Source organism: Corythoichthys intestinalis, chromosome 9 (genome assembly GCF_030265065.1).
Source record: "Corythoichthys intestinalis isolate RoL2023-P3 chromosome 9, ASM3026506v1, whole genome shotgun sequence".
In the NCBI taxonomy this organism is placed as follows: domain Eukaryota; kingdom Metazoa; phylum Chordata; class Actinopteri; order Syngnathiformes; family Syngnathidae; genus Corythoichthys; species Corythoichthys intestinalis.
This window is the reverse complement of record NC_080403.1, coordinates 10,564,028-10,580,761: the sequence shown is the minus strand read 5'-3', so window position 1 is coordinate 10,580,761 and position 16,734 is coordinate 10,564,028. Positions and strand designations below refer to the sequence as shown.

The 16,734-nt window shown below is 38.2% G+C and overlaps 1 protein-coding gene across 10 annotated transcripts in view; it reads right to left on the bottom strand.

The window, feature by feature from the left end:
• Window positions 1–16,734, bottom strand: part of cacna1da (calcium channel, voltage-dependent, L type, alpha 1D subunit, a) — a 216,684-nt gene that overhangs the window by 14,749 nt on the left and 185,201 nt on the right. For 8 of the 10 annotated variants that reach the window (XM_057846662.1, XM_057846661.1, XM_057846665.1 and 5 more), the window contains 5 exons: window positions 11,331–11,447; window positions 7,142–7,536; window positions 3,919–3,945; window positions 3,224–3,352; window positions 1,921–2,060 (listed from right to left, as the gene is read on the bottom strand). In XM_057846662.1, the coding sequence (XP_057702645.1) occupies window positions 1,921–2,060; window positions 3,224–3,352; window positions 3,919–3,945; window positions 7,142–7,536; window positions 11,331–11,447 (808 nt within the window). The remainder of the gene's footprint in view (window positions 1–1,920; window positions 2,061–3,223; window positions 3,353–3,918; window positions 3,946–7,141; window positions 7,537–11,330; window positions 11,448–16,734) is intronic. The other 2 variants (XM_057846663.1, XM_057846664.1) reach the window with 2 other exon arrangements.

Genomic DNA, 16,734 nt, shown 5'->3' with positions numbered 1-16,734 from the left:
CGTCAAAAGCGGACGCGATTAACACAACACCGGAGCTAAAAGGTTTGCTTCAAACTACGGGACAGAAGATAACTCGCGCTTTTCAAACGGACTGGTACACCTGAAAAGACTGGCTATGTGACTGTCCTTCGAAAAATCGCCTTTGCTGCTTTCCATGCCTTTTCTTCTCAACTTGTGCTAATGTCTGGACTAACACGAGATATTGTGACATTAAAAAAACTACCACGAAGCCTCAGCAAACATGAGAGCTCGACCACTCACATTCAAAGCCTGATTGCTTTAAAAACTTTTGGAAGCTCAAGGATCGATTTGGCTTTGACGAACAGCGGAAGCTCAACGGTAGCATCCACAATGCTAAGGTAAAGGAAAACCGAAAGAGTTTGAAAGATCTCATTAATGCAACCTGCATCCTAGCTAAACAGGAGTTAACATTTCGTGGTAACGATGAGCGTGTAAGCTCTTCTAAACGTGGCATATATGTAGAACGATTACATGGTTTTGCTGAGAAAGATGAAAGGTTAGCTAGACATTTGGACACATCCATTGTGTTTTCTGGCTTGTCAAATAGAACACAGAACGATCTAATTGAAGCAATCCTCTCCATTGAGGCGGAGAGATTTTTTAAAGTAACGAAAAATTAGGAGGACATTTACAAAAAGGGCGTAGGTTTGCATAGGGACGGTAGGGACATAACACTACCAACTTTTCAGGATGCTAAAATTGTCCCCACCAACTTTTAAGCAACCTTACTTTTTTTGCATGATATAACGTTCAGTTATATAGACAATTTAGTTCCATATGTTGTAAGGATAGAAGTGACCCTACCTTTATTAAGTGAATTATTTTCATTATGTTTATGTTTGCTAATAAAAACCAGACATTTATTCAGGAAGTTTTCAAAATGTTTCTTTAGTATTTTTTTTAAAACAAAGGTTTGAATCAAACAGTGTATCATCTGAACCAATGCACGTAAAAGTTATTATCAGTACATAAGGATTTATTTTGCATTGATCATTTTGCCTATTAATTAATTAGGTTCATATACATGAGAAATGTGGCCCTTTGCCCCCTTCATCCAATCTGTTTGGTCTTATTAATGTCCCGTCCCCAGCAAAAAGTGTACCTACATGCAGGTTATGCTGTTATATCATCCCTACGAATGTTGAGACCAAACCTATGCCCTTCCAAAGTAACGGCGGTTTTTGTGGTGAAGGACAGGCGCAAGACCACAAACAGTTTTCATTTCAATCTTCAAAAAAAAAAAAAAAAGAAAAAAAAAGAGCTTAGACTAAGAAAAATACAATAGAATATTTAAAAACTAAATTTTGGCCTTAAATAAGATATTCTTTGTTTTTCTTTTCACACTTTTTGTTTAGCAATCTGTAATAAATTGATTAAAGTATCAGAATTAAAAGTTTTAAAAACAACTGAATATTTCACTAAAGGTCAGAATTGAATTCTGTGGTTTGTACACCACTCTTTACTCTCATTTATGTTGCATGAATTATAGAATTGTGACGGCCAACACATTGAGGGTATAGAGCAAATGCATGTTATTTTCTTACTTTTACGTATCGATAATATGTACCATGTGTGCGTGTTTTGTGAAGAATGCTGATGAGATATGAAATAACCAGTAGCCAATTGAATAAGCTACCCTTTTTGGTTTATATATTTGGAAATCTGACACTAAAGGAGTCAGTGCCTCACCAACCATGAACCTCACCGCACGTCACTGCTAAAATATGACTGAAACTAATTAGTATTTCCAAAAAGACTAAGACGAAACTTAAAAGGGCTGCCAAAAACAACACTGTTCAAGTTCATTCAACATAAATTAATAACATAATCAAGTATAATGTAAAGAATTAAACAAATTGTGAAACGTGTTGAATTTATGCAGGTAATTATCAGTCAAACCTTCAGGTGTTGCAGGAAGCAAACGTCTTTTTGGTGACCGCCTTGAGTCACGGTAGAGAGGCTGCTCATCGTCGTCATAGTAACTGTCAGGATGATGGTAACCTTTGGGAGTCTCATACTCAGTGTCACTGTTCTGGTACCTTATCAAAGATACAGATCACATTTTGATACGTTATAAAAGTAGTGGACTAGACATGTGCCGGAATGATATGCTGATAGTATGATAACCTTCAGCCAAAATATCACGGTTTCAGGGTATTGCAATTACAGCTCTAAAATGTGTTACTTTGAGATATCTGGGCAGAAAAAAAACCTTTTTCATTGAACAGGATTTTTATTTTTCAAAACATATTAGCAAATTTGAACATAGGTATAATGTAAAGTTAAAAAAAAATAAAAAATAGCTAAAATATTCTAAATAAAATGAAATGCAGTCCTTTAGTTGAGCCTAAACCGACAGTCACAGCTCAAGATTACTGCCATCAGAACAAAAATAATTGAATTATTTTCCATAAAAAGCACGTGTGTATGACTCGTATAATGTTTACATTATACACACACTCTTTCTCAACACGCACGGTTGCCAGAGAGAAAAAAACACATGTTTTACCACCGCTAGACACACTAAACCCGCTGGAGTTAACTCTCGTAGCTGGTGGGGAACATTCATGGCAGTGTTTACTAACCTTTAATTTTGTAAAAATGCGCAATCATATATTTAAGGTATTGCCTCCTCGGCAAACATGTTTTAGATATCGGTTGGCCCTCCTCCTCTAAGCCGCGGTGGTCTGTAACTTTTCTGTAGCCGAATTATTCCCACACCAGCGATTTCATTTTCTTTGATGGGGGAAAAAGTTCAGGAGTTTCACCTCCTCCAGCCATCTTGTAGCACAGCTGACTCACTGACACTGAGCAACAACCAGTGGGGGAGGGTTGAGCCTTGCAGCTGCAAGCAAGGGATGTCCCCATGCATTTTTGGGACACAAAAAATAGCTAATCTTACGGATGGTATGACAGAATATTTTTGCGGTTTTGAAACCTTGAGGTTTTCATACCACGGTATACCTTGAAACCAGTAATCTGCACATATCTATACTGTAGGTAACCATTACATTGTATTCAATATATTTTCCAAAGCATAAAAGAACGCCTCTTAGTGAAGCACAATTCTACACCAATATACAATTTTTTTTTTACAACATACATATTTCTTATTTCATACAATCTGAAAAACAAAAATAGATTTTTCAGATAACATTGCATATTTCTAATGTTTTGGCCTGTGAATGTGTTGCTGGCCTACCTGTCCCCTGAAAGCATGCTGTCATCTTCATAAAACTCCTCTCCACTGAAATACTCTCCAGACAAACGATCTTCATCCAACTCCTCCTCTCTGCGGATGGTGGGGTGACGTCTGTCTCCACCGTTGGACCTGAAGGGAATTGTTAGTGTGTAGTGTTTAGAGTGAGACAGGTTTATTGAACTTGTGTCATGCACTGCCATGCAAATGCAAGCCTATAGACAGTTGCAGTGCTTCTGAAACCTAAACATAGAAATGAACCCCAAACCCCCCCCCCCCCCAAACAATAACAGTCATTTAGGCCTTGAAGAGCTTTGGTGCTTATGAAAACCACGTAAAGCCATTTTGCTAGCAGAGATTAATAAAACTGATGAGTATAAATTATAAGACGTGGCCACTAGTGGACATGATATAACATTCCCGTGTGCCAAAATAAGCCACATGCAGGAGAAAAAGAGCTTTTGACCGCAATATGCTGGCCACTTGCAGACATTATTCCCATTTTACCTCCCATTATTGAATTTTACAAGAATTGTACTCTAACCAGATGTATGACTGACCAGCATATCACACTTTAGTCATGTTTCGCGGGGATGCAGACATTCATTGATCATAATGGGAAAAAATGAAAGAAGTCACTGGGAAATACACCCCTTTTTGCTGTTACTGCTGGTGGCAAACCTGGGAAAACAACATACCTAACATAGGTCTCATAGTAGCGCCTTCTGTCCAAGACAGCAGAGGGGTGGCCGAGAGAAAGCATTTGAGTAAAGAAGGAGAAAGGAAAAGAACACAGAGAGAAAAGGCAGGAAAAGAGTGATATATACTGTATATCATACAGCTGTTTGCTGTATATCATACAGTATATGGAACATATCTAATATATATATATATATCTATGTATGAAGAAGAAAGAGCATGATGGTGGACATGCAATCCAGTGTGCTTGACAATCTGTTGGAATTGTTGTGCATACAGTTAACATTTATGCTTTCCTTATAGTTATTCACCAGATAGGATAACTTCTGTCTAGTCAGCCTTTCCTTTGTTCTGGGCCATGTGGCCCCTATGTAGTCTATGTATTCTATTATATGTTCTATGTTGCTTTCCTGCCCCTTCAATCCTATTGTTTGCCCCTGAATAAAGAAGGTTGCTACCACAGCAGATGGGGGAGCAGCTACAGACCTCCACAAAAGCTACATTGACTTCTTGCGTGTTCGTTTTAGCCAAGCTATGTGTACATAAACCTAGCTTCAAATCTAACACAATCCCATTTCTTTTTTTTTCCATTAATTTTTTTCAAACAATTCCCATGATAAAAATGTCTTTGGAATGTAATTGTCTCACACACTTAATGGTTGGCAGGGAAAGACAAGGCCCATATTGGAGTGTTAGTGCCACAGCATGTTTGTGATCTACTAGGGAATGAATAAAGGTTTGTATAGATAGGGAGGGCTTGATAAGGAGTAGGATTCTGCCTGGATGCCGGCAGACAAATGGAGTCACCCATCTTTTTTTCAGCAGAATTCATTCCATCCCAGGTGCACAGAGGAGCAAAATGACTTTTCATTTCATTGATGGGCAACTAACATATCTTTTACGGTGATGGACAATAGGCCTTTTTTATAAATAACAACTGCAATGTAGCAGTCAACTGAAGGTAAGCAATGAGACAGGTTTATCCTTAAGTAGCCGCCTCTGCTTGAATCGATTTTGTGCCCAAACTCGCCGTGAGAATGAATGACAGCCTCTTCCCAAATAAACACCTCATCCAAGGGGGGACACTGGTGCCCTCAGAATGTTTTATGTGGACCTTTTAGTTCTCTCCCATTCAATAAAGTGCCAAAATAGCACATGGCGCCTGAGGTTCTGTTCACAAAAACAGGATAAGTTCAAACTATAAACAAACCAGATTTAAAAAAAATAAACAACTTAAAGAAAAAAAAACATCACAAACAAAAAATATTTGATGTCCTGTTCATGGTGAGTGAGGGAGAAGCTCCACCTATAACTGCATTTCATTACGGCCTGGAGCAAAAAATAAAAGCACATTCATGCCAAATGGCTTGATCCAGCCTCTCTTCAAATAAAATCCACCATCAATAAATTCCTTTTTCTCTCTGCAGTTGGATAAACAAATGAAAGCTGCCAGCCACGATGTGATAAGATACTGGACAACTATTAAATCACCAGGGTGTTTTTTACACCCTTGTTTGAAATAAGTAACTTTCTGGAGAAGAACGTAACAAATCATTCGCCTTGTTTTGACATTTACACAAATTAAAACTAGAACTAGAATTAGCCCCGACACATTCTACCATGTTTTAAAGGGCAAATCAGTGCCAAATAGTTGCCATTAAACAGGGAAGTAATGCACACACTCAAATGACAATTCGGCAATACGAAAAGTACATGTAAAAGGGACAAGTTTCTGCACATACACTACTAAAATGGTCAGGAATATATGGCTTCTTAGTGAATTTCAGGATGAAAAATAAAAAATAATCTAACAAAAATAAGCAATTACTCACAATGTTACTCGTTACTTGAGTAATCTTCAATGGATACTTTTTTACTTGTACCTGAGTACATTTTTTGGATGACTTCTTTTACTCTTACTGTAGTAATATTATTTTGAAGTAAAGTTACTCTTACTTGAGTAAAACTTTTGGCTACTCAACCCACCTCTGCTGACATTACACAATTGATGTGCACATCAGCGATGTCATTATTTGTGTTTAAACATTATTTTCTCCATAAGAAGACTTCGAAAAAAAAATGCCAATTGCAAACTTAAATAGTTTGATCAACTGTTTTGGAGATGATTGTCACATATACTAGGTGTTAATGGTACTAGAGTTGTCCGCTATTATTGAGTAGCCGATAATATCGACCGATATATAGCATTTTAAAATGATATGAGATAATATCGACATTGGTTTTTCATTCATTCATTTCACCGGCGGGAGGCCCCGGGGTCGACCCAGGACACGCTGGAGAGACTATGTCGCTCGGCTGGCCTGGGAACGCCTTGGAATCCCGCCGGGGAAGCTGGCTGAAGTGGCTGGGGAGAGGCAAGTCTGGGCTTCCCTGCTGAAGCTGCTGCCCCCGCGACCCGACCCCGGAATAAGCGGAAGATAATGGATGGATGGTTTTTCATTATTGTTTTTGGGCCAATATGCATGTTACCTTCAAAGTGAATGTAGAAGCCTTCTGCCTTTGTACAAGGGCTGGTCACAGCTTAGCAGAGCAGTTATTCTTATTGACTATTAGGTGACTCAATTAAGATGCTTGTGATCTGTTATGTAAGCAGACTATTTGCATTCATGGTGCAAAAATTAAATGAACAATAAATGATTGAAAAATAATGAATCAATAAACTCATTAGTGTACCTATTTTATTTAAAAAGTTATTGCCAGTTGGTTTTCATATGCCAAACTTTTACCTCATTCAGTGTACTGAAGCTGTGTCATTTTGAGCCAAAAGCTATCTGTAAGCCATATGTGATAGGCAGTGCGTTATTTCACTTTGCACTTTCACTTGAGCCAAAAAGAACTTATGTTTGCACCATTTTGATTTCAACAATAAATACAGTGGTGCAATTTAGGAACTTTTTCCAAGACTTCAGTTGTCTTGTCTTTCACAGAATATTTGGAAAAATCTTGAATTTGTTACATTTATCATTATTAAAGCATGAAGTGGGGCATCTCAATACAATTAGCCATAATATGTCAAGTCCACGACCGCATATATCGGTATTGGAATTTTGGAGTTTGACCGTGACGGGATATCGGTTAAAAAGTCATTATCGGGCAACTCTAGTCGGTACCTTTAAGCCAAATGACTTAGGTGTTTGTTCAGTAACAAACTTTTAATGATTCTAAACTGTTTCTGCATAGGAACAATGGTTTTGTTGGTACCTTTGAGCTTGTGGGGTCCGGGACTTTTCATAGTCAAAGTAGGAGCCGTGATGACCCGGGTAGCCATTCGGAGGGGCATGTTCGTAGTAGCGCTGGTGCCCCCCGTTGGGTAGACTGGACTTGTTGGCATTGTTGAGGTTGATGTTGGTGGATTTGGGAGACTTGCCATAGGAATTGTTGTGGTGGCGGTGGTGGTGGTGATGGTGGTGGTGGTGACGGTGGTTGGCGTGGGACATTGCGTTGGCTCGAGAAAGCCGTCCCACCGGTTGCTCCATGTGAGCGTAGTGAGGGGGTGGCTGCACCTGCAGAGGCCGTTGGGTTGCGTTTGTCTGGTGGCCGTTGGACCTTCGATGACCTCCGTTCATTAGGTGGTTGCCAAAAAGTCCGCCATTACGCTGCCAAGGAATGTACACATTGACAACTCCAAAATTTTCATTGATTGCAATACAGATAAATAAGGGATTGATGTTAAGTCAGATTTCATAATTGATGTGAGCAAAGTAGGAAGTTGACTTATGGGTGTATGGCTTGCATGGGGGGAAAATGAATTTGTTTTGTCTTGAATTAAAAATGGAAAAAAAAAGAAAAAATTGGAAGAGGGCAAAACAATAAATGGGTACAATTATTCCATATGCTTAATCTATGTTGTTTTTATTAAATTGGGTTTACTATTAATGATCATTTAAGAGCATCAGCGAACTATTGCATAATACAGCGGGGAGAACAAGTATTTGATACACTGCCGATTTTGCTGGTTTTCCCACTTGCAAAGCATGTAGAGGTCTGTAATTTGTATCATAAGTTCTCTTCTCTTCTCCTCCATGTTTCACGGTTGGGATGGTGTTCTTGGGGTTGTACTCATCCTTCTTTTTCCTCCAAACACGACGAGCCGAGTTTAGACCAAAAACCTCAATTTTGGTCTAATCCGACCACATGACTGGGGATGGGAATCGAAATCCGATTCCAATTCGGAACCGGTTCCGAGTGTTTCGAGGCCTCGACATCACAATGAAAAAGCCTTAACGATTCCTTTAACGATTCCTAAAGACACGTATTGCGTCGTGACGTGTCTTGTTGTCCAGACGCATCAAACTAGCATGGCGCCAAGAACCACTTGCTCCAAAGTTTGACTACACTTCACCAGGAAAGAGTGTGAAAATGAAAGGTTACGACGGGTAAGCACGAGCATTGCAGCCATAAACATAACAATGACAGCACGTAGGTTCAAACGCTCGAAAGTGTGTCTTCACTTCACGAGGAAAAATTACAACAAAGTGACTTGCATTCATTGCAAGGTGGAGATAACTGCATCGGGAGGGAATAGACTGCACTGTCCACTCCTCACCGAGACGCTCAGGCTCAGTCCTGGCTATACAGCTAGCTAAACTCCCAAATGACGATGCAGAAGACGTTGGTATAATTTGCTGACTTTATTCAACCATCACTTGAAGAGTGAAATTAAGAATAGAAATGAAACAAATCAATTTCGTCCCCAATAACAAACAGGTTTGCATCAACGTAAATCAGCGATGATTAGCTGCTAATAACAGTAATAACAAATGGTTTGCATTCGTTCGCTAGCATTAGCACATCGTTCAAACCACTACACAACTGGATTTGAGTGTCCGATCGTGAGTGGAAACACAACAACAACACAAAAGATGATACATACAGGCGTTGCCTCTGTAGATATTAACATTAACAAAGAACGTAGGCTCGTAGAAGTGTTTCCCTCTCTCACTAACTCGCTCACTCGCTTGGATGCGGCATTTCTTCTTCGGGTGTAAGCGCGCTCTTCTTCACGTGAGCGCGTTCTTCTTCGCGTGAGGAAGCGCAAGGGCGCCCCCACTTGAGCGTGTAAGCGCCACAACAACTAAAAGGCATGCATTTCAATGTAACGGTAAATAATACACGTTAACCCAGCAGTTCCCAAACTGCGGCCCGCGGCCCAAATACGGCCCGCCCCCACATTTGGTCCGGCCATTTTGAATTTTTTTTTTTCTCAATCGTGTTATTTATTTCCTGGCCTTTTCCTTGAAGAATTCAGAGAGGGTTATTTGGTTATTATCTATTTAATTAATAGTTTTATTTTTATTATTATTATTATTATTATATTATATTATTTTTTTAAAGTTATTTACTTTCATTCTGTGAAGAATCCAGAAAGGGTTATTTGATTGTGGCTTTCTGAAAAACAATAATTTTTTACATTTATGCACTTCTGCAATCGTCACACTTTTTCTGTTACAAACTGACCCCGGCCCCTCATCAGAGAAGGGAAAAGTTATGTGGCCCTCACAGGAAAAAGTTTGGGGACCCCTGCTTTAACACATATTGCCAAAGGCAGAACAACAACCTATCTGCCAATATATACCAATATTTTTTTATTTCTATTAGATAAATGTTTCAGCAAAATGTTACACATTCTTGTGTATTTGCCACTTATTGCCACAGTTAACATTGAGGCTTTGGGCCTCTTTTGATCTCGTTGAGTGTTTGTAATGTTGTGACTTCCGATTAAACAAACTCGATGCCAATCAAAACATTTGTTCTTTTTCCCCAAATTAGAATCGATAAGAGAATCGATAAAGAATCGAATCATTAAGCAATATTGATAATGGAATCGGAATCGTAAAAATCCTATCAATTCCCATCCCTACACATGGCCTTCTCCCATTGCTCCTCTGGATCATCCAGATGGTCAGTGGCAAACTTCAGACGTGTCTGGACATGCACTGGCTTCAGCAGCGGGACCTTGCGTGCGCTGTAGGATTTTAATCCATGACGGCGTAATGTGTTTCCAATGGTTTTCTTCGAGACTGGTTCCAGCTCTCTTCAGGTCATTGACCAGGTCCTGCCGTGTAGTTCTGGGCTGATCCCTCACCTTCCTCATGATCAGTGTTGCCCCACGAGGTGAGATCTTGCATGGAGCCCCAGAACGAGGCAGACTGACCGTCAACTTGAACTTCTTCCATTTTCTAATAATCGCTCCAACAGTTGTTACCTTCTCACCAAGCTGCTTGCTTATTTTCCTGTAGCCCATCCCAGCCTTGTGCAGGTCTATTACTTTATCTCTGATGTCCTTACACAGCTCTTTGGTCTTGGCCATTGTGCAGAGGTTGGAGTTTGTTTGTTTGAGCATGTGAACAGGTGTCTTTTATACAGGTAACAAGTTCAAATAGGTGCAGTTACTTCCGGTAATGAGTGGAGAACAGGAGGGGTTTTTAAAAAAGAACTAAGAGTTGAAATATTTACTAGTTGGCAATGTATCAAATACTTATTTCATGCAGTTAAATACAAATTTAATATTTAAAAATTATACAATGTGATTTTTTGGATTTTTTGTATTAGATTCCGTCCCTCACAGTTGAAGAGAACTTATGATACAAATTACAGACCTCTACATGGCTTGCAAGTGGGAAAACCAGCAAAATCGGCAGTGTATAAAATACTTGTTCTCCCCACTGTATATACTATATGGACAAAAGTGTGGTGACACTTGGTTATTACAAGTAGAGAAGTATAAACATTTTGTTTTTCCGCAGCAAACAAAGCTTCAGGTAACAATTCAATGAGATTTTTTTCCTACATTCATCAGGAACATTCGTGAGGACATTAAGTGTTAAATCTGAACGATCAAATAATCCTTGACAGACATTCTGAAAGAATAGGGCTCTTAACTCATTCTACACCAGGTCCATCAAGGCTTACCTTTATGGACTCGTTTTGAGGACAACCGTGCGAGAATAGCTTTTCCCTACAGCAAACAATGGCATAGTCCAAAATGACTTTGTTTGATCATTATAATTGTGATATAAAACAAGGTGTCAACCAAACTTTAAAATCCAATTTAAAATTAAAATAAATACAGTGAAGAATCTTGTGAATAACACTGCCAAATTAGAATGATTAATAGAATGATTAAAACAAAGCATCAAAACTATAAAATTGTGAAAAATCAAGCCATTGTATACTGAAATGTGATAAATCGTCCACAACGCAGTATAAGGTTCTCGTTCTTTGCAAATATTTTTCAACATGTTTAACATATTTAGAATCAAATCTTTGATGTCACCCAAAGTTTTAATCCATTGATTTCGCTGCGTGTCTCACAACTTGTGTCCATATAGTACAAGTGATGTGTAATGTCACAAACATCATCCCTGTCAGGTAAGATCAAATCAGTTACCCTATATATTTCCTCGTCTTCCTCTGGTATAAAGTCTACTAGTTCATCATCTTGCAGGTCACATGATATCGCTCGGCGAATTTCGGGCCCAATATCATGGAGTGTGCGGAGGCCAGCCTGTAACCATGACAATAAAAGCGCTAAGCACTTTTGCAGAGGCCTTTATCTCACAGTTCAAGAGGAAAAAAAAGACATCTGACAGCCACAACCGCACACACATGCCCGCTAGAGTTTGTGACATGTACTGTAAATACAGTGCAGACAGACATGCACAGACAGACAGATGTGCTCAATTGAATTTAACCCACTTTCATTGATATTTAGATAAAATATTCTGGGTATAGTCAGTCTAACCTTGTTTCAAAATTTAGTCCAATTCAATGAAACACTTTAATTCATTTCAAGATGACTTAGATGGACTTAAAGCAGTTTTATCTGCTTGATGTTAACTTATGGTGACAGTGAGTGCAGCTATACACTTACTGTCCACTTCATTAGGTACTCCTGCACAGTTTAATGACAGCAATTCAGGAAATTAAAAAAAATAAAAATAAAAAAAAAGAAAGAAGAGAAAGTTCGAGAACCGAAACAGTGCTACAAAACTACAGTTAATAATAGACATTGTTAGATTATACCTCTTAAAAGTTGCTACAAACATCATTCTCATTCATACTCACATATCCATATACTCCTATAAAATTCCTTTCCAATCTACTTTAACTGGTATTTCAAAGGCAGTGAATGGGTTGAGGACAAATTAGGATTGTCCCGAACTGATAATGCAAATGTAAAGCTGCACTTATCAAATTTTGAGATGTATCAGGTGAAAAATAACTGATATTCTTTAAATTTAAATCACTTTTAACAGTTAAAAGCGGCAAATTGTACACTTATATCACTTAATATACAGTACTTGTTTCTGTAACAAACACTTATTAAAACAATGCAAAGCCACATAAATATGAAATTTTATCAATGGAGGCTGGCTAGTTAACGTGGCTATAGCGACACCTTGTGATTGAGACAGAAAGTTGACTATCACTTGACGGGACACGGGGCTCAGGGCCAATCAGGGACCTATTTTCAAAACTTCAAATTCAAATATTTTCAAAACCAAAGCTGCTAGCGACCCAAAACCAAAACAGGCAAATCCCTTAGTCATTTATAAATCTCCATGAGCAGCGACATCATAAAAATTCAAAGTCGTTCCCCAATAAAATCCCGAATAATAAGAATAATAATAATAATTTTTTTTTTTTTTTTATAAAAGTATAACAAAACTTAAAATGGCTATAAAATTCTCAAATATTACGCTACATACACAAAAATCACCAATGCAGAGATAACCACCTATATTTTCAGGATCAATAGCAATATTTAACACATCATATAAGTTTTTGCCCAAAAATAGCAACTTATGTTGTTTTTTTTTTAATTTAGTGCAAGTTTTCTACAGCTAATAAATCACTCAATTTTCACATCAGAAACTTAATACTTGAGAAAATCATGCAGAATCATCTTAATTTACTCAACAAAAGCAACATTTCCATTTTTCTATATACAATCACAACTTATTTAGGTTGGATTCCGATGTTACTATTGCCTCAGCACGGAGGCACGTCTTGCCGGCTATATGGCCCTCGTCGTTTTTGGATTGGAATGTTACATAAAATAAAACACGCAAAAGGCAATTTTTTTTTTTGAATGGATGCAGGAATGTCTATATTACTACTTTTTTGTCAAAAATCGGGCAGTTGGCCAAAAATTACCTGATCATTTGAATATAAACTAACGCTACAGTGTATGGATCCAACATGGCGGCCATCACGTAACAAAGATCTTTTTAAGTTGAAAATTCTTCTAAATAAATGCATCCCGCAATTTCTATAGACATGAAAATAGAAACGTCTAGATTCTTGGTTAAAAGCAAAAAACTGGGCAACCATAGTTGCCATAGTGTGCACTTCCTGTGGGTGTGGTATTACAGTATAAAAGGGATCTCTGTGATGTGTCGGTGGCACATACAGTATGCTGAGGAGCACACTGAATAAAGAAGTGTTGTTCCATTTAGGGCTGCAGCTATCGATTATTTTAGTAGTCGATTAATTGTTAAACTAGTTAGTTCGAATAATCGAGTAATCGGATAAGGGACATAAAAAATTAAAATACCTGAGCTGAGCCTCAAACGTGAAAAAAAAAAAAAAAAAATGATGATCTATGTACAACAAAAAAAACAATCAGCTAACTTACATAGACAAAGTCTGCTAGCTTAAATGCTATAAAATCCTAACTTATTTTTACAATGCCTTAACAAATGGTTCAGACATACTCCCACAATAAAATGGCTAAATATACCTATAAACTAAATCATGAATTCATTAAAAAAACATTAGCTCAAACAAAAACTTAGCTTATGTTGGTCTTAACAGGGAGCAGTTGGATTCAGCCACGTTAAATGAGGCAGACTAAAGGGCAGTGTATCCACCCAAATCAATAAAACTAAATGCAAACACTTTCAAAACAAACCATTACAAGGCCACTTAAACTAAACGAATACTCGAAGCAGCAAAATTTGAATCTTTTTTTTTGTTTGTTATCGAATACTCGAGTTAATCGATTAATCGTTGCAGCACTAGTTCCATTCAAGTCTCTGCCTTATATGTACTTAGATTAAAGAAGTACATAACAGTGATCATTCAATTTACGTAAATATTTCGAGCTAAAGTTACACTAATTTTTTCCATGCATTTCTTCACAAGGTTTCAAAGTGCATGCATGGGGCAATTTTATATATAATAATTACCTTGAATCTTCGACCAAATTACTCAAGATACTCCTGCCTACTTGTATGCTGTAAAACAGGGGTGGGCAAAATATTCCACAAAAGGCCGCAGTGGGTGTGTGTTTTTGTTGCAACCCATTAAGACGACACATTTTCACCAATCATGCGGTTTTACAAGTGATTGCAGTCAGGTGCTTCTCATTTCTGCTGAAACCTCATTGGTTATACTATCTGTGCTGGGTCAGTTGCAACAAAGACCAGAACCCACTGCGGCCCTCGAGGACCGGTTTGCCCACCCCTGCTGTAAAACTTTCGTCCTTGTTGTGGGTTCGATTCTTCGCCCTGATGAACTCGCCTAAGTGTCCTTGAGCAAGATACTGAACCCCATGTTGCTCCTGGTGCTGCGTCACCAGTAGGTGAATAGTGAGATAGTGTAAAGCGCTTTGAGCGCCTTGAAAGGTGGAAAAGCGCTATATAAGTGTAACACCATTTACCATTTTCCACCTAAATCCAGCGTTTGAATGCAGCGTGTTTTGGCGTTTATCACAGTGAAGGCCAAATGCTCTGCCTGGTTCAGCTCCCAATGAGAACACGTGGCGCAATGTTTGTGGGAGCTGTCTTGTCAATTGATGGAAAAGTCTATGGTATGATTTATTTCAGATCTTTACTTTCTTTACTGATTTTGAAGCCATTCATTGACCAAACGCTTTGAAAATATATACTCGTTCTTTCTATGATTTAAGCCCAACGGTAAGACAGATTCCAGGGACTCATAGTATGATTATATACAGGTAGTACCCGACTTCTGTGATTTTGACTTTAAGACACCACAGTCTCGTCCAACGCTTTGAATCCAGTCTCTTCTATTTATTTTCTTTTTTTGTTGCGTAACAGTGTCTTCTCCGGCACCTCTCAGCATTGATGGTAAGTACGGTATATCATTTGTTACTCAATTTTGTTAATTATTAAATCTTAATGGTTGATCTCTAATTGCTATGCACATTTGGTATTTTATTATACAGTACTAAATGAGCCACCCGCTTCCCTTTGTTGCACTCAGACTTGTTTGACGTCACGCGTGTGCTACTTTCTGTTAGTTTTGAGCCTAGCTTTCATGTTGGGAAGCGTGGGTGAATGCCAGTTAACATTACAAGAAGGCAGAGAAAGGGTAAATTGTTTTCACCGCTTGACTGGTGCCACTAATAGCTGCCGTTTTCCTTATTGAATTGCCTAAGATTTGGACCATATTTCCTCTGTATTATTGTGCAGCCATTGACGAATTTTTTTGTACGCAAATGTGTCTATTAGGGTTGTCCCGATCCAATATTTGGATCAACCGCCGATATGAGCAAAAAAATGTGCGTTGGTATCGGATCGGCCGACACGGAAAAATTCCGATCCAGACTCCCGATCCAGTTTTTTGGGATCCGGGTTTTTTTGGTCAGGGTTTTCCAGCGCACTGATTTACATAATCCATTCCAGTTTTTGATTTGGTTTCCCTAAAATCCGGTCCGCATTTTACGTCACACCTTCAGCACACTAGCATTACCGTCTCCCAATTTACCTCTGTGGCATCTCCTACATTATGACTGCAATGTAAATTTAAAGTTTATTGGTAAAAATGTCAGCTGTCACCTGAGCATCTTGAAATGCTTGTCAATGTAAAAAAATATCTCCCCATCATGCTGGAACTTCATCTAGGGCAAACAGCTAAAGGGAGTGTGTAGAATAGATGGAGATGGAGTAACAAAGTGTGTAGAACATTGGGGAGTAGAAGCCATTTTTGGTTTAAAATAGTATTATTTGCACTGATTTTTTTAAAGCCTTGGTACAGTTGTTCAAGAGCAGAGAACTGATGCTGAGTTAATAGTTTATTTTCCACTGAGGTTGTTTGTGTGTTTTGCTTTTTTTAAGACAGTTTACAATATTATTTGCACGTTTTACTGACTGAATATGCCATTTCTGTTTGTTATTTATAATGCTTTGTGTTTATCACTGCATAAACAGGTCAGTTTCTTGTTACAAACCATTGTGTGTTATTCAAACTCACCTAATTCAGCTGGCTAGTTGTTATCAAGTGTACTAAAACCCTTTTCAACATGAGTCTGACAACCAAGTAAGGAGGCTAAATAACTTTAAACTTTAATTCATGCTCAGATAGGCCGGTATCGGTATCGGCCAGTATCAGTTCGGAAGTGCAAAACAATATCGGGATCGGATCGGAAGTGCAAAAACCTGGATCGGGATATCCCTAGTGTCTATTGATTTACTTTATGGCATTATTGTACGCTCTGTCATGATTGTCTTTTCTGAATGCGTGTTCATCGTTTGACAGTGACAAATAAAATAAATGTCAGTTGTCAGAAGAACTACGGTGTGATCGATGTTAAGGGAGGGACGAAATATTTATCTATCCATGTTATTTTTTTTAAATTTTATTTAATTAATATGACATATAATAAATGTTTTGGATAGTTATTTTGATATTAAGGGTACTTTAATGGTTAATTCCGACCTGCGCGGAAATAACCAGGGAAATAACACATTATTTCACGTTCAGGGATAGATTGATTGAAACAAACAAGGTGCTCTAGTGGTGCCCACATGGAAAATCAAGTGACT